General features: G+C 47.5%; 1 protein-coding gene across 1 annotated transcript; it reads right to left on the bottom strand.

Moving 5' to 3' along the window:
* Window positions 1–12,045: 12,045 nt before the first annotated feature.
* On the bottom strand, window positions 12,046–17,985 carry LOC139060213 (uncharacterized). Its single transcript, XM_070539214.1, has one exon. The coding sequence runs from the start codon at window positions 13,078–13,080 to the stop codon at window positions 12,064–12,066; it is 1,017 nt and encodes a 338-aa protein (XP_070395315.1). The 5' UTR covers window positions 13,081–17,985; the 3' UTR covers window positions 12,046–12,063.
* Window positions 17,986–18,085: the final 100 nt, after the last annotated feature.

Here is an 18,085-nt window from a genome sequence, read left to right as displayed (position 1 = left end):
CTTTTCCAGCGTTCACAATATGTGCGTTTCAACTCTGCTAACTCACCCTCGATGCCTGTTTCATCAAGGCTTCCCCAACGCACAGTACTGAGTCCTCTTTGATTCCTGCTTTATATTAATGATCTCCCCCTACACACCACAGTTAAAATATGCCTTTTTGCAGAAAATTTTTTTTCCTGATCAATTCTTTCGTTAACTGACATAACTCCTCCAAAGCGTGGCCAATGAATATGAACTTTTCCAAAACTGTCTCCATGTCCTTTACACGACGCTCATGTCCTTCCTTCTTTGCCTATGCCCTTAATACTATTACTTTAAATAGAGTGTCCGAATTCAAACAATTAGGTATCCTACTAACACACGATTTGTCATGGCCCAAACACATTGTTGTCACCGGTAACAGGGCCCTTAAAAGACTAGGTTACTTGCATCGTGCGCTGCGTCTTGCTTCTCAAGAAACTAAACTTCTAACATATAAAACCGTCATTCGCCCCATCCTCGAGTATGGCTGCGTTGTACGGAATTCATACAAACACTGTGACGTCAAAAAACTAGAATCAGTGCAAAAAAAGGCAGTGCGTTTGGTTTGTAGGAGATATGACAAGGACTTTTCGCCGTGTAGCTCTCTCTCTTCCCCTACTTGGTCTGACTGCTCTTGTAGAGCGTCGCAAACTTGAATACCTAAAATCCCTTCACACGTTAATCAATTCTCCTCGTCTCTCCTCTCTAGATAACTGTTTGACGTTTTCCAAACCCTCATCTACGAGGAGTCACCACGTTCTAAATATATCAAGCGTTTTTGCCTGCACTAATTTCTTGATATACAGCTTTTTTCCATCAACAATTGAAGTCTGGAATTCATTACCGGGCAACATCCGTTCACTACCTCTGAAACCATTCACGCAAGCTTGTTTATAAATGTTTGTTTGTTTCTTGTTCATCCCACTCCTGCAATAGCCTCATTGAGGCTGCAGTATGGATAAACAAACAAACAAACAAACAAACAAACAAACAAACAAACAAACAAACAAACAAACAAACAAACAAACAAACAAACAAACAAACAAACAAACAAACAAACAAACAAACAAACAAATAAATAAATAAATAAATAAATATATAAACAACAACAATAATGAGCTCTTATCTGGCGTGCTTTCATGTCTAAATTCTAAGTTCTTAATGATAACTTGCTTTATCAATCAATCAATCAATCAATCAATCAATCAATCAATCAATCAATCAATGAATCAATCAATCAATCAATCAATCAATCACTCAATCAAAACCTGTTCTTGTTTTTAACTGACTACTTAATTATGCTTAGTCGCGTTCAATATTGTTTGACGTGAATTATTCATGTCTGCGTCACAGTAAAGAATCGGGTCGCCAGGCAAAGAAGCATTGGCTTGCTTCGCCCAGTAGCGGCGTCAGCATGGCGACGTAGACGATGGCAACACAGGCGACTGTGACATGTCCGTCGAATCTAAACTGTTTCGCATGCGCGTGACTGGAGTGCATGACAGCGCATTTGAGACAAAAAAGGGAAGGAAGAAAGAAAGTTGAAATTTGACCAGCCCTCCGAAATTACGCGTCGGTAGTCGCGTACTTATAGATCGGGCTGGACGCAGTCTCCCGTTGTTTATTTTACATGCACATTTACGCAGTTCCTTTCTTTAGCCTTTTATGCTAAGCACGGACGTCCTTCTTTAAGCAAACACAATGAAATGTGCTTTCTGGGAGCTCTTCCCTTGCTGGTCAGACCCATTCCGTTCTTGCTGAATAAATTATTTGAGTGGGTGCATGCGTGCATGTTACATTCGCAAATAGCTTTGAGGCCGACGCGTATGTCGGGAATGGTGGGAAGTTAAGAATACATATTCAGCTTTCTCTGAATTAATTATGGCGCTTCTTTCAGCGGTTTCACAAGAACCAGTGCTACCTTTGCTACAGCGGAGTGAGCTGCTCTCACTCTTGCTCGGGTTGGGGAGCTGATTCCGCAATATGGGTACGTTTCTGCTGCGCCCAACTAATCTTGTAATTTGCGCACTCCGAAACAACAGTTCATTTCTATAGTCGGTCATTCGTTTGACAGTTATTCGGCATTAGTGCTGTAATTGACCCTGGGGCAGGTTCGTAATTGCTTTATGTGGCGATTACAATATACTCGAGGGCCTTGTCGAGTCTTCGTACATAAATGGATATCGGAAAACGTTGATTTCAGGCTATTTAGGACATGGTTGCTCTCGCTTATAGATTTCCTCGGAAAGCTTTATTGGGTCAGGTTGGTATCGACATTATTAATTCAGTAAATCTACTGCGTGCCAATAATAAGCACTATATGGCTGACTTTCGTCTGAAAAAAAAAGAAAAGAAGAAAACTACCCTATAGGCGTATTATAAACCAATAGAGCGTAATGAAATTAAAGGCATCACGCAATCTTAACCGCTATGTCTGCACTATTACGGCGATCGTGTTGTTGCTAGCCCGTGACGTATGTGAGGAGGCGTCACGACTAAGACAGAGAGACCGACCGAATACGCATTAATTTTAGCGCGTCTGTGCGAACGCACAAGATTCGTGTGGTGGTCGGTAACAAATAGTTCATGAGGGTGTCCAAGCCTTGTTCCGGCAAGGAAACGTGTTGTACATAACAGCTTTAAACAGCGAGATACAGGACACAGTAAAATAACCGCAGGACCGAGTGCTGGCTAGCAGCCAAATGCTTTACTTCCAGGAGTAGTATATAAAGCCACGAGGAACGAATTCACGCGAAAATTCAAAGGAAAGAGCAATCATCATGACGGTGCTCTATTTATCTGGTAGATGGGGGACGTGACGAAGAACTAACGCATGCCTTACAACATATAGATATTGTGAAAGTTTCAGAGATCTAGCTTGGCGCGCTCTTCTTGGTTCTTCTTGACTATTTTGTATTTTTCGAGCATAGAGGAGCACCCGCACTTGTGGCAATGGGTGGCCAGATGGCTGCCTTTGAGTGAAGCCGCATGTTTACGTAGGTGGTCATCAACACATCTTCCCGACTGACTCATGTAACGGTGATTGCACGTGAGTAAAATCTCGCAGACAACCAGCGCGCGACGCTCAACAAAGCGACCAGCATGCTTCTTCGAGCGCGGCTGTTTTGTGTTTTATTCTTTATTTACTTTTCTACACAATTCACCGCGTGTTTTCGAACTCAATGAGCCTGCCTAGTGCTCGTTTTGTTGCATCTTGACTCGTAAGCCTCACTGGCATTCAACAGATTTTTCTATGAGATCAAGCGCCAATAAAGGCCCTCATCTATGCACGATCGTATGAAGGAGATTTGAAACCAGACTCTTGAGTACAGATACCAAAGGTTCTACTTCGCGCTTATTCTTCAAATCTTCACAGAGATAGCAATCACATGCTAACTGCTTGGCAAATTGTGTGGGCCGTCTCGTTTAGCCCCTCGACCTTTGCCTGTTACAAAAACCGAAATTGGGAATTTCTTTCGATGCTAGGGGAAAGAGAAGAGACGCGCTGCATTGTTGGATATACGTCGTCAGGTTTTGCTGCTTTGCTTCCCCTATATCTGCCTCGTGGGACGCACTGACTGAAGCGTCAATTTGTGGCATTCATTGATTGTTTCTTTAAGCATTCCAGTTTCCTCCTTACCAGGGCAACTGTCATGCAGAACAAACATACGTTGCGTTGGATACTTACCGTTTCGAGTTGACGTCTACTGCACTCGCTGACCGGACAAGGAAGCAACATGAAAACAACATCATGAGGGCAGTTTAATTTTTTCCTTGCATAGTTTAGCACGCAATCGCTATTGCTGTAATGGTGCTTTGATTTTCCACTTGTTGACTTAGAACGTATTGTATCAGTCTACCTCTCGAGAAAAAGGCTATCTCTAACGTTGCACCTGCGTTTTTTAAGCAACATAAATGAAAGAAATAGTAATCACAACCGTAGCCGCATCTTGACTCATCATAAGTATATTTCACCTGCTTTCACTCAAGTTGATTCAAGTTCAGCGATGGGTTCTCAGCATGTTATTTTTTATTTCTCCGTGAGTTAGTTTCTCAGAATTATTTTTTCACTACTGCCTTAATGGTATGACAAAAATAATTGTTTTCAAGTTTTGAAAACATTACCTGCTTTCTTTTAGGGAGTGAATAGCAGAAGTGGCAAGCAGAACCGAGATTTTCGAAAAGAGATTTTCCTGTGGAAAAAAAAAACTTCATGATGGCGTACAACGAGTTGGCGGCCAGAATGAAAAGAGGCAAATAAAGCAAGTAATGCACGCTACCAAATTGCCGCAGCTATTCTCATTCCATGAAGCGAGGTCAATTCATGTGTCATTCAATCGTAATGTTAAAGATGTTTTTACGGTCATACTCTCATAAAAACGCCTACGTTATTTCAGATTCTGTTCTTGCAGCTAAACCTCAAGGGTGCCCGTACTAATGGTTGCGTGGGTTTCTGCAACGCAGTATTATCCTTTATGGCTAGCTCTCTTCTAACAGTGTTTGCCACTTCGGCTCCTTTTCTCTTTATTTCCTCCTCCTCCTCATCCTCCTCCTCCTCCTCGGCTCCTTCGAGCCATATGGGCCCTTGCACTTGCCAGGTGGCGCAACGTACGGAACAAGCGCGCACACACAAGGCAGCCAAGCGTGTTTATGGCCGCCTTATGCTTAGACTGGTGCTTCCGCGACACAAGGCAGCCAGGTAACCTAACTCGGAAAGCGCAACAACCACACTGTTCCTCTTTGCTAAGAGTACAGTGCTCATGTTCTGGCAGGTCCGCACGTTAACCAAATCTCGTTAGCGTGCGCGAGGAAGTATCAGACATTCCGGCTTCCTCGAATGTGCGCGTCTCTTTTTCTGTTTACCTTATCCAGAAGAAAGATCGCGGTTACGCTTTTCAAGAACAGGTAAATGAAGCGATGTGGAAACTGAGCTTACCAGTCAAACAGAAAAACAAGGAAAGTGAAGCTATATTCATCATATGTTATCGTTATGCTGGCTGGAGGCACAAAAGGACACCCTTTATGTGAAAAAAGGAAAAGAAAAAGGACGAAGAAAAGATATTGAGCATGTCAGAACAAAACAAAAAAGTCGCAGTTTCGCCCGAAAGGTGAAGCATCGATTGCGATAGGAAATCAGTTGACAGATATACGAAGTAAGGATAATACACCTTACACCTCACTAAAATAATACACCTCCCTGAAATTGTCGTTGTCCACCACTGCCACTGCGCTGTTGCAATAGCTTCCTGTTGGTGATCATTGTAGCTTCCTTTCAACGACCACTGTTACCGCGGACCTTTGATTTTTGCTATGTTTGATATGTCCAAGTACGACGCCTGCCTAGTTTGTTTTGAGCCACTCCTAGATAGTGGCACATATCCAACCTGCTCAGAATGAAAATATGGCTGTCACCTGGGAGCATGCTCGGGTGTCAGCAAGACGACCTTCAGAAAGGACGATGCCGCAAAGAAACCATGGAAGGGCCAGAGATGCCTTATTTTGGCGGCGCGAAGGGCACGTGGTTACAAGAGCCACACAGGCGAGCATAAATTGGCCTACGAGAAAATACTTATTGAAATTAATAAGAAGCTGGCCCAAATACCTGACATACAAAGCAAGGTAGATTCACTAATGGTATTAAAGAATACAGTGGACAAATTGGAGCTGTCTGTTCAGCACTTGTCTGATCAGTATGATTCGGTGCTTTCTGAAATGCAAAAGCAATCAACTGAAATAACTACCCTTATTAAAAGGGCAGATTCCGTCGGGACATCTAACACCAGCATGAACGTTCTTGAGTTGCAAAAGCAAGTCAATGCCCTAGAGCAATACAGCAGGCGACAAAATATTGAAATCTGTGGCTTTCCTGTCATCTACAATGAACATTTGCTCGGAAAGCTGAATAATTTATCAACTGAGCTTACCCTTCCTGGATTGACTAGCTCTGAAGTCGAAGACGTGCATAGACTGCCGCCAAAAACTGGCAAAGTTCCTGCCGTGCCCGTCCGTTTCGCATCACGTGTCACACGTGATCAATGGATGGCTAAGGAAGCCGAATTAAAAACCGCTAATTCTGGCGTGTATTTCCTTGACAATCTGATGCCACAGAACAAGAAACTTCTCTTGCTAATGAAAGCAGAAGCTGAGGAGTATCATTATCAGTTCGCGTGGTACAAAAATGGCAAGTTAGTTGTGCGCAAGGTGCCTGGTGATCGAGCACTGCGCATCGACAGTGAAAGTCACCTTGATAAGATTCGCTGAATGGCTTCTTTTTTTTTTATCCTTTGCATTATTTCAATTACTAGTGTTACTGCTATGGCTATCTTACATGAAGACATATATCATGATGCTGAATCTTTTAAATCTCTTGTGCAGTGCCCCTCTTTTAAGAAGCAGGACAGAATGTCGATTTTCCATTTAAACATACGCAGTCTTAGAAACAAACAACCTGATGTGCTGCTTGATTCATTAGATCATGCGTTTCATTTTTTGGCCTTCACCGAGACCTGGTACTCCTGTGCGTTCGATGTAGTATTTTTCGAAGGATACAATAATGAAGGTGTGTATAAACCGAATCGCAGGGCTGGTGGAGTGTCACTATATATCAAAGAAGATATATAGTATATGAGGTGGTTCCTGAATTTTGTTGTGTTTGCGCACATTATGAATCTATTGCCGTTCATTGTGTAACATCTCTGATTGCTTCAGTGTATCGCCCCCCATCAGGGGATACTCAAGAATGTTTTGGATTTATAACTACTGTTTTTGAATATGCATCCTTAAGAAATTTGCCTATTGTCCTTGTTGGTGATTTTAATATTGATCTGCTATTACTTAGCCCACATAGTAGACAATTTTTAGATGTCATTCAGTCATTCTCGCGCACAAACCTAATAGGATTACCCACCAGAATAACAACTGTAAGTGAAACTCCACTAGACCTATGTATAACTAACCATGATAGAAATGACGTCAATGCTGTTGTGCTAACAACTCATCTGAGCGATCATTTCTCAGTGTTGAAGACCCCTCAGCCTTCGCTCAGGGGGTCCGCGAGCCGCGACCAGCACGACAAAGGACCAAAGGCGCAAGGAACAAAAACCGCTTTAATTTACGATAGAATGTAACACTCAAAATTACCGCAGCCTCGCGGCCAATAGCAGAAAACAACAAGGCAAGGAAGCAGGCAGCAAAGAAGCAAAGCAGCAAAAAGCAGCAAAAGCAAAGAGGCAAGCAGCAAAACAGCGAGGCAACAAAATATACAAGCGAAAGGGAGCGACGAAAGAACGGCCGCTACCAACCATCAACCAACACAATCTTTCGGGCGATAACCGAATGCTTAAAGCGCAGAAAGCAAGGAAGCACCGAACCAGGCGCGCAGACAGTCCCAAAAGCGAACAACAAGAACAACAACACTCTTTCATGCAGACACAATGCAAAGACGCTTTTCCCCCTGCTCTGCAGCACGCTCGGTAAAAGAAACCTAGACGGGCCACGCCCCACCAGCGCCTCCCCGAGCCCGCGCCCCGCAAAAAGCCCCGAGTGCCGTCTCCGCTGCCTTCTTATCGGGCAGCCGCCTTCCCGGCAGTCCCCGCGCGAGTTCTCACGCTACCGCGATCGATGCGCATGCTCCATGCGACGAGTGCCGTTGTGGCGCGCGATTCAAAGGCTTCCCCCGTGCGCGCTGCAGAGAGGGCCAAGGGCCCGACACTCCCCCCTGTACAAGACCGGACACCCACTTGGGTGTCCAACAGCACTATGCAACAATACTATGCAACTACACTTTGCAACTACACTTTGCAACTACACTTTGCAACTACACTTTGCAACTACACTTTGCAACTACACTTTGCAACTACACTTTGCAACTACACTTTGCAACAACACTTTGCAACAACACTTTGCAACAACACTTTGCAACAACACTTTGCAACAACACTTTGCAACAACACTTTGCAACAACACTTTGCAACAACACTTTGCAACAACACTATGTCCAACGCTATGTCCAACGCTATGTCCAACGCTATGTCCAACGCTATGTCCAACGCTATGTCCAACGCTATGTCCAACGCTATGTCCAACAGCACCATGCATCGTCCTAGTCGAGTATATCACGGCTGTTGCGAAGCAAAATGTTCGGGGCAGTTGGCACGCGATGGGCTGGAATGCCGTTTGGCGTCGTTCGGCGCTGCACGTGACGGCTCCAATTGGCATGCGCTCAAGGCGTGCGCTCTTTCAGAGACAACGCACTTTTCGCCCAACCGACGCTAGCGCACATCGGTCGCCTGGGTGAGAGACCGACGACGTAGGTGATGTTGCGATGGGCCGCCGTGGCAGCCAGGCTGGTGACACCCGTTGGAGTGGTAGCGTGGCATTCTGCGCAAGGCGAGGATATCTACAAGGACAGCATATGTAAAAACGTCGCGATTAACAGATACCGGATGTAGGACACAGCCGCGTTAACTGCTGGACTCGTATAATGAGGGAGGCACGGTTAGCTGTCTGATGGGCGCTCGTAGTACGCTTTGAGGTCGTGCAAGCTGACGGGCCCTACTACTCTGCTGCCATGTTTTTCCCGCAGTAGGTACACCAAGCTAGAAATACGTTTTGTGATCACGTAAGGGCCATCCCATCTAGGCGCGAGGGAAGCAGCAAACCCTTTTGCAGCATCGCTGAGTGGGTGCGTTCGGCGGAGCACTTCGTCGCCGACCGCGAACTCCAGGGGCCGCCTGCCTTTGTTGTATTGGTTGCCATGTTCCAGGCGGGCAAGGTCCAAGTTTTCCCTGGCCTCCTTCAGAGTGTGGACCAGGCGGCTGGAAAGATTTTGTGTGAACGTGGGGTAATTGCAAGTTGGCAATTCAGAGCCGTTGGTGAATGCATGCTCAATAGGAAAACGGAGCTCGCGACCGAGAAGAATAGCCGCTGGCGTAAACCCTGTCGACCGGTTTACTGTGGTCCTTGTGGCGAAAGCCATCTCCTGGATACGAACGTCCCAGTCCTTGTGCCGCTCGGTGAAAGCCACCAGCATTGTCTTAAGGTTTCTGTTGACACGCTCCGTGATGTTGGCTTGAGGGTGGTATGGTGTCGTCCTTTTGTGCTGCACGCCAAGAGCCTTGCAAGTGTCCACGAATATCCTGCCTGTGAAATACGTGGCATTGTCCGTGATAAGCTGCGCTGGAAAACCGAAACGGGTGAATGCTTCCAACAACCTATCCCAGATTATCTTAGAATCCAGCTTGCGTAGCGGGTACAGCTCTACCCATTTGGAGAAATGGTCAGTAACCACTAACAAGTATCGATTCCCTTTAGCTGACCTGGGGTATGGGCCCATAACATCACATGCCACAATTTCCCATGGGTATCGACTCTCAACTGGTTGCATGAAGCCCGGTGGCTTCCCTCCCCTCGGTTTCACGGTCTGGCAGGTAGGACATGTGCGAACGTATCTGAAGACATCCTTTCTCATGTGCGGCCTTGTCGCGACGCGACACAACTTTTCGAATGTTTTCTTGCCGTCGCTATGACCGGCGAGCCGGGTGTCATGAAAGTACTCTAGAAAAGGCTTGCGCAGCTTCCTAGGCACAACGACGCGGAATGGGGACTCACCGCAATCCGTATCGGCAGCAGGTATATACCGCAAGAGCAGGCCATCGTCTGCTTGCATGTAGCTGTCGTAGTTGCCGCTACCGGCAGGGTTGGCGCCGTCCAGTGCCTTGCGTATCAAGTTGCACTGGTCGTCGCTTAGCTGGGCGTCGAGTAGCTGCTGGCGGGAGATCAGTGTCCCCCAGGCGTCCACAGGCACTGCCACAGCCAGGACTTCGGGTGCCGGCTCGCCATCCCCGGAGAGTGGTGCTCGGGACAGGGCGTCAGCTACCTTGTTGAAGGTGCCTTTCCTGTATTCTACTCTGTAATTATACTTCTGCAGAGAGAGGGCCCAACGGGCTAAACGGCCGGCTGGGTTTTGTAGCTTTGACAGCCACGTCAGGGCCTGGTGGTCAGTCTGAATAGTAAAGTCAGCCCCATCCAGATACATGTCAAATTTCTTTAGTGCAAATACAATTTCTAGGCACTCTTTCTCTGTTACGGTATAGTTCCGCTCTGCTCCTGTGAGAGTGCGACTTGCAAAAGCCAGAGGGTGAAGCTTTCCTTGGTGCTTCTGAAGCAAGACTGCGCCGATGCCATACTCACTTGCATCAGTCTGCACGGTGAAGGGCAGGTTGAGGTCGGGAAGCAGCAGACGTGCGGTATCGGCGATAGCCGACGACAGAGCCCGAAATGATCCCTGCTCCACGTCAGTCCACTGCCGACTGGCACCTTTCCGTAGGAGCTGGTGGAGGGGTCTTGCCAGGTCAGCGCAGTTGGGGATAAAGTGGCGGTAGAAGCCCACCATGCCCAAATACCGCTGCAGGCTCTTGACGTCTGTTGGTGGTGGAAGCTGCAGTATGGCCCGGAGTTTCTCCTAGTCAGGCCGGAATGTGCCTTGCTCGACAATGAAACCTAGGAGGTTTACTCTGGTCGAAACCAGTTGAACCTTCCGGGGGTTAATGGTGATGCCTGCGGCCTGCATGCGTTGTAAAACGGTGGTTAGGTGCAGGAGATGCTCCTCCAGGGTACTCGAGAACACTACCACGTCATCCATGTAAGCCATCGCATAATTGAATTTGGCGTCTTGAAGCACAATATCTATTACACGCTGAAAGGTTGCCGGTGAATTGCACAAACCAAAAGGCAATCGGACGAATTCGAACAGTCCGCGATGGCAAGTGAATGCAGTCTTTGCAATATCACAGGGGGCGATCGGAATTTGCAGGAAGCCCCTGCTGCAGTCTAAAGTAGTAAAGAACTTAGCGGACCCAAGTGAATACATCACTGAATCGATTGATGGGAAGGGGTACGAGTCTCGAACTGTGACAGCGTTCAACCGACGGTAGTCGACACACAACCGCGCCGTGCCATCTTTCTTAGGTGCTAGTACAACCGGGAACGCCCAAGGGCTCTTAGACGGTCTTACTGCACCGGTAGCGATCATTTCGTCTAGCGCACTATCAAGAAGTGCTCGCTTGTGGATGCTCAGGGGCCGCGGGTTGAAACGAATTGGGCGGGCGCATCCGGTGTCTATCCTATGTGTCAGCACTTTAACGCTGCCAGGAGCTTCCGTGAACATTTCGGCAAATGGTTTAAGCGCTGTCTCGATTTTTGTCTTCTCCGCCGGAGATCCTGTGAAAGACTTCAGAACAGTGAGGATACCACTACCAGTCTCGGAGACCGCAGAGATATTGGCGGTAAACTGATTTGACTGTGGGTCTCTTGGCTTAGTCATGAGCTCGAGTGGATGTGCATGCATGCCGTATTGGTAGGTGCCTTTAGAGAGATCGAGAACGATTCCTGCTTTGGCTATGAAGTTACGGCCCAAAATCACCGGACAAGAAAGTCCTGGAAGGTGTAGGAAGCGTTGCCGGAATTTTTTGTCATTCACGGTAACCGTTAACCGGGCTGCTGACGTAGCGGACGCAACGTGAGCGGATGCCATGCGAAGGGTCGTGTTTACCCTTCGTAACTGTAGACGTTTCGTCTCGCAGGCGCTTTTGACACGATCGCCGAAAACGGAAACAGCAGAGCCGGTGTCTAAAATAGCAGGTACTTCCATTCCGGCCATTCTGAACACCACCAATGGTGTTTTCTCAATCTGGGCGTCAAGAAGACTGAACGTGGACGGCAAAGCCCTCACCATTTGTCCAAGATCCTGGGCCTTTGATCTGGGGGGGCGACACGTTTCCGGTACACCTACTACCGTTGATGCCGGTGGTGATTCGAGTGTGAGGAGCCGTTTCTTTCCTCCTCCCCGCTGCCGAGGTTGTCCGCGGCTCAACGCCGTGGCAGCAGGATGGTGAGACGACCAAAACACCCGGCTTTTCGTAGTCTCGGAAACGCCTGCCCCCGCTTGGTGCTTGACGGCCGCGTAGTCTGCATGTGCCGAGGGGCCGTCGGGGCGCGGTAGGTCGTTGGCCGGCGACTGGGAGCTGCTCACCACCGCCGGCCCTAGTCGTTTCCCTGCTGGCGGGAGCCAGGGGGGCTCGGGCACTGGCTCCTGTAGTGGCCTCGTCCTCCACACTGGAAGCAGACTGGAATGCTCCTGCGTGTATCTGCTGCGCCTGATTGGGCGGCAGCCACTACAGGCCTGCTGCGGCCCCGAGTGCCTCGCAACGTTGTGGCAGGTTCCACGACCGGAGGCCGGAAAGGTACCTGGGTGGCAAAGGTGCGGTGAGTGAATGGGTCCAGCGCCCTTGGAGGCGGTACCATATTCCCCGGGCTTGCAATCTGAGAACCGTGCCACGCGCAAGACGGCTCGAGGGAGGCTTGAGGCGGGGGTGGAGGCTGGTAAGTTAGCTCTGCCAACATCGCCGCCTGAATATCGGACGCCGCTTTAGCGAGATCGTCAAGCGAAGAGAAGGTGCGGCCCCTTAGATAAGCCTGGAAGCGTGGGTGAGCTTGCCGGATTGCCCGGGTGACTCTTTCTGTTTCGGGTGCTGAAGGATCTGCGCGCTCGTAAAGCTCCTGAAAGGACCGTATGTATTCTAGGAGGCTTTCCTCCTCCGCCTGACTACGGGCGCGAAGCTCGTCTTTCATGCGGACGACGTAGTCGGGGGGGAGGAATTCTGCTCGCAGTAGCTGCTCAAAGTGCGCCCAACTTTGGAATGACTGGCGACGACGCCAGCGGGCGGCGGACCCAGTCAGGGCGACGGGCAAAACGCGCTGAAGAAGAACGTCATCCGTAATGGCTTGCGCATTGCGGTAATCTTCCATTTCCTGAAGGAAGTCCGCCACCGATTTCGTATCTGTGTGCCCTTCATATGTGGGCACAGCGAGCTGCAAATGGAAACTGGCTGCTGGAGTTATGTTTGTCTGATGCTCGAGCAGCGCGGTCAGCTGGGCAATAATGTTGCACATATCTTGTGCGGGCGCACCCTGGTCCTTCTTATCAGGCATTGTAGTAATGGGTTTGCGAGGATGATTTTCAACCGCGCTCTTCTTGACTTTACCGGAACGTAGGTGCATTAAAATGCCGGCGGTGCATCTTTGGTGTTCAAATTGGGCGAGCAAAGCGGTCCGACGGAATGGTCAAGCGGTTCTGCGGAAGCAGGATGGTGCGGAATAGCGGGGCGCAAGGAAAGCGGGAGGTCGAATAAACGTTCAGTGAGCTTACGCCGGTCAGAGGGGTTGGGTACAGATGCAGGAGCTGTGGGACCCGATGTTGGAGCGAAACAAGTAGGCCTAGGGGGCGAGTTCCAGCTGCCTCGAGATGGGGGCGGTTCCCTCGTTCCCGTGCTCGTGGTCCCTGCGGTGCGGAAGCGTACTCCAGAACAAACAGAAAAACAACGAGAAAGAAGAAAACCACGTTGGGCGCCAGATGAAGACCCCTCAGCCTTCGCTCAGGGGGTCCGCGAGCCGCGACCAGCACGACAAAGGACCAAAGGCGCAAGGAACAAAAACCGCTTTAATTTACGATAGAATGTAACACTCAAAATTACCGCAGCCTCGCGGCCAATAGCAGAAAACAACAAGGCAAGGAAGCAGGCAGCAAAGAAGCAAAGCAGCAAAAAGCAGCAAAAGCAAAGAGGCAAGCAGCAAAACAGCGAGGCAACAAAATATACAAGCGAAAGGGAGCGACGAAAGAACGGCCGCTACCAACCATCAACCAACACAATCTTTCGGGCGATAACCGAATGCTTAAAGCGCAGAAAGCAAGGAAGCACCGAACCAGGCGCGCAGACAGTCCCAAAAGCGAACAACAAGAACAACAACACTCTTTCATGCAGACACAATGCAAAGACGCTTTTCCCCCTGCTCTGCAGCACGCTCGGTAAAAGAAACCTAGACGGGCCACGCCCCACCAGCGTCTCCCCGAGCCCGCGCCCCGCAAAAAGCCCCGAGTGCCGTCTCCGCTGCCTTGTTATCGGGCAGCCGCCTTCCCGGCAGTCCCCGCGCGAGTTCTCACGCTACCGCGATCGATGCGCATGCTCCATGCGACGAGTGCCGTTGTGGCGCGCGATTCAAAGGCTTCCCCCGTGCGCGCTGCAGAGAGGGCCAAGGGCCCGACAGTGTTTTATTTCTTCCCTGCGATAAAGAAAGAAAAAAAATGATGTTAACGATGCTCCTGTTGCATATCGCTCCTTTAATACCAATACCTTGCCGACACTTCATGCTAGTATTGAAAGTGTCGACTGGAGTGATGTGTACAGTTACCAAAACCCTAACGTATCATATGATTTGTTCCTACAAGATGTAAAGAACTGCTATGATGCTGCCTTCCCACTGAAATACTATAAAAGGCACAGCAAGTCCAGGATACCATGGATTAACAGAGATCTTTACAATAGAATTGGAGAACGAGATAAACTATACCATAACTTCATTAAACTAAGAGACGTATCTTTATTACATGAATACAATAAAGTTCGCAACGAATTAAACTCAGATTTGAGGAGAGGTCGTAGTCAATATTATCAGGCAAGATTTGCTGGGGTCTGCTGCAATCCCTGAAAAGCTTGGAACTTGGCACGTCTGCTCATAGGGAAAACAAAGGCTAGCCTTCATACGACACTAACCACTGACGGCGTTGAGTTGACTGAAGCCGACCTAGCGGACAAATTCAATAATCATTTCCTGTGCAGCAGGTCAGACAAATAATACAACAAATGACTGGGAACAATACATTTCTTCTTCCTGCTCGCAATCTATTTTCCTTACCCCATGTAGTGAATTAGAAATAGTTACATACCTGAAATCGTTAAAAAAGAATACTGCCGCTGGCTATGATGATATAAAGGCTGACAGAAATAAACATTTGCTGAATTACTATGTGGCCCACTTCAGCACATCTGCAATCAGGCTTTCGCTACAGGTACTTTTCCTGAAGGCATGAAGGTAGCCAGAGTAGTAGTCATTCACAAAGGTGGCTGTTATAATGACTTGAATAACTGTCGGCCTATATCTGTGCTACCTTTATTTTCTAAAGTGTTAGAATATACATTAAAATCACGATTAATGAAGTTTATTGCCAACCACGAAATGTTTTCCAACCAGCAATTTGGCTTCCGTGAAAGAAATCAACCGAAACGGCGCTCTTAGATATTAAAGAAAAATTAGTTAATAATATTGATAATAAGCAATACATTTTTGGATTATTTCTAGACTTTAAAAAGGCGTTCGATTCTATTAAGCATCCCATTTTGTTTCACAAACTCCCACACTACGATGTTAGAGGTTTTGTATTAAACCTGATACGCAGTTATCTATCCGACAGGGTGCAATTTACTAGCCTAAATGGTTACCGTTACCAATTACAGCCGATAAAATATGGCGTACCGCAAGGCTCTGTTCTTGGACCATTATTCTTTATTCTTTATATAAATGATCTTGTGAACATACCGCGAACTCCTGACATAGTTCTCTATGCAGACGACACAAGTATTTTTTTTACAGGTAAACACTTATTTGAACTTGAAAAGGCAGCTAATAGATGGTTAACTAATCTGTCAAACTAGTTGCATTGTAATCAACTTCAAATAAATGTAAAAAAAAACTAAGTATATTATTTTCAAAAGCCGTAATAAGCCTGATGACTACAGTACATGTATTAGATTTAAAATTTGGCTATCGAACGGGTTTCTGCTTATAAGTTTCTAGGTGTCGTCTTTGAAGGAAACTGGAGCTGGACAGCACATGTAAACAAGGTACATGCAAATATGTGCAGGTCAATTTCTTTATTGTATAATACCAAAACATTGATGCCAAAATGGTTAAAAACACAGCTATGCTATGCCCTTGTTCATTCACATATATATTATTGTCTACAAATTTGGGGTACAACTTCTAAGATAAATTTAGATAGGTTAATAATCCTACAAAAAAGAGCTGTGCGTTGCATAGGAAACCTTCAACGTAGTGCCCACAATGCACTATACTTTTCCAAACTTAACATACTCACTATGGATAATCTATTCCAACTAAGGTTTGCTATGTATACACATAGTGAAATTCTGCATAACCCTAATACCCTGTCCACGTTTTGTCATCCGACAACTCACAATATCACCTTAGGCGTAACAGACTTAGAACACCTATGTTTAGAACCAAATATGGTACCCAGACACTAGCCCCTACCTAGTACCTCATTTCATAAATAATAATCCAGAAATCGCTACTATGATTCAGGAAGGCAGATCTGCTCACAGTCTGAAGAAAAAGGTTACGAATTATCTTTTGCTAAGTTCCTAATGGTACTTAACTGTCCTTGCGGTCTCGATAACGTTTCTTTTTATTTTAATCGTTCTTTCTTACATTCTTTCTCCTATTTGCTATATAATGTTTTGTAACACTGATCAGTATTATTTGCTCGTTTAAATATTTCCATGTTCTCGCGCATTACTGACGATATATTATGCATAAAGTGTAACAATCTTACTTCTTTGTACACTTGATTGCTTGCTGCATATATTTTGTTCTTTTTCTTGTTTCTTTGTTGCACTGTGTTTTCATGATGTTATACCCCCTGAGCAATGTACGGGTAGGGGGCCTTTGTCAGGCAGTTTCATCTGCCTTTAGCCCCTACATCCCAGACAATGTATTGTGTAAATAAAGCATTCATTCATTCATTCATTCATTCATAATAAGGAAGGATTAACTTGGAAACGTTCGCTTATGAACTAAATTGACTAGCATGGTGTCAGCGCGCACATGAAAACATGAAAACATCACACCCGATGATCACGGACACTCGCTGTCGAAACGCTGGCGCGAGGGAGCGTGGCAGTAGCAGTGAGCGAAGTGACCCTTATTCTGTATATCGCTTCAATGCAGACTGAGCGGCGAGAACACAGCACGCACAAAGGTATGAGTGGACTGCAGATGGCATGGAAAATAGAGGACGCGCGACCTCGCAAAGTGCTCAGTTGGTACCGGTGTAGAAAGCCGCCCCCCGTTTCTCCCGCGCTGCTTTCCCCACGTTCCCCCTTGCGTGCGCGAGATTGAGACGCGATCGTCGGTTCCTCGTGCGTGCGGTCGCGAAATGCGCAGTTGCTACCAGAGAACAACACCGCCCCCCCCCCTCCCTCCTTCCCATCCTCGCGCGACGGAAGACGGCGCATTTCATCTCAGCTTTCCTCCCAGATTGAGCCGCGATCGTCAGCTCCCCTCGCGCGCTTTCACTTGCACATACAGCATATGGCGTGCGGCGACGGTGTTATCGCTCTTGGACTTCATGCCGACGCCTAAATCGACGCCGACGGCAAAAATGCGCCTGGAGGGTTCATATAATTGCTCTCGCAATAAAAGACAGGTCTGCGTAGTGGAACCAGCGCTGAGAAGGAGGCGCTAGGGCAGCCTGAGTGTGCTACTGCAATATGCTGACACCGTCCAATAAGGATGCCCCGTAAATGACACGACGTTTGGTATGATAACAGACACGCCTGTATCAGCGCTTGCTTTAGCGCGGCGCGCCCCGCTAAGCATGGTCCACAGCCATGCCCGTGGCGAGTTACGCTTCTGCACTTACGTATACGTCCTAGTGCGCCGATGTCGAGCCAGATCATAAGCTAGATTTATGTGCCTAATGATGAGCGGGGAGCTCGCTAAAGCGAAATCGCAGCACGTGCTACTTATACTGTAAACTGTTTCGTCCGCTTGCTAGGTTGCGTGCTAGGGTGCTGCTGTTGTCGCGTGATGGTTCAGCGCTGGTTGCCCGTGCGTGCGACCGGACAAATCTATAATAAATTCGTCGCTGTCGATGGGTTTTCACGGCATGGCTGTGCGTAGAACGATCTCGAATCTTTTCAAAGACGAACATGATCCTCAGTGTGCCTAGGAACGTAGTATTTGTTTTTGTCACCTGTTTTTAGTCACATCACGAGCGGTAAGTGTACTTGTCTGGTTATTTCATTGTACACGGTGGGATCGATACTTTCTGAAGGTCTGAAGTAAGGCCGTTGTAATTCTTGTGAACATCTATCGATTATCGCGTAGGACGTTGGAGGTGCTCGGTGCGCACGCGCGACACATTCCT

The sequence above is a fragment of the Dermacentor albipictus genome, chromosome 5, assembly GCF_038994185.2.
Source record: "Dermacentor albipictus isolate Rhodes 1998 colony chromosome 5, USDA_Dalb.pri_finalv2, whole genome shotgun sequence".
NCBI lineage: Eukaryota > Metazoa > Arthropoda > Arachnida > Ixodida > Ixodidae > Dermacentor > Dermacentor albipictus.
Note: the sequence above shows the minus strand (reverse complement) of the source record. Positions and strands in the feature narration are given on the sequence as shown.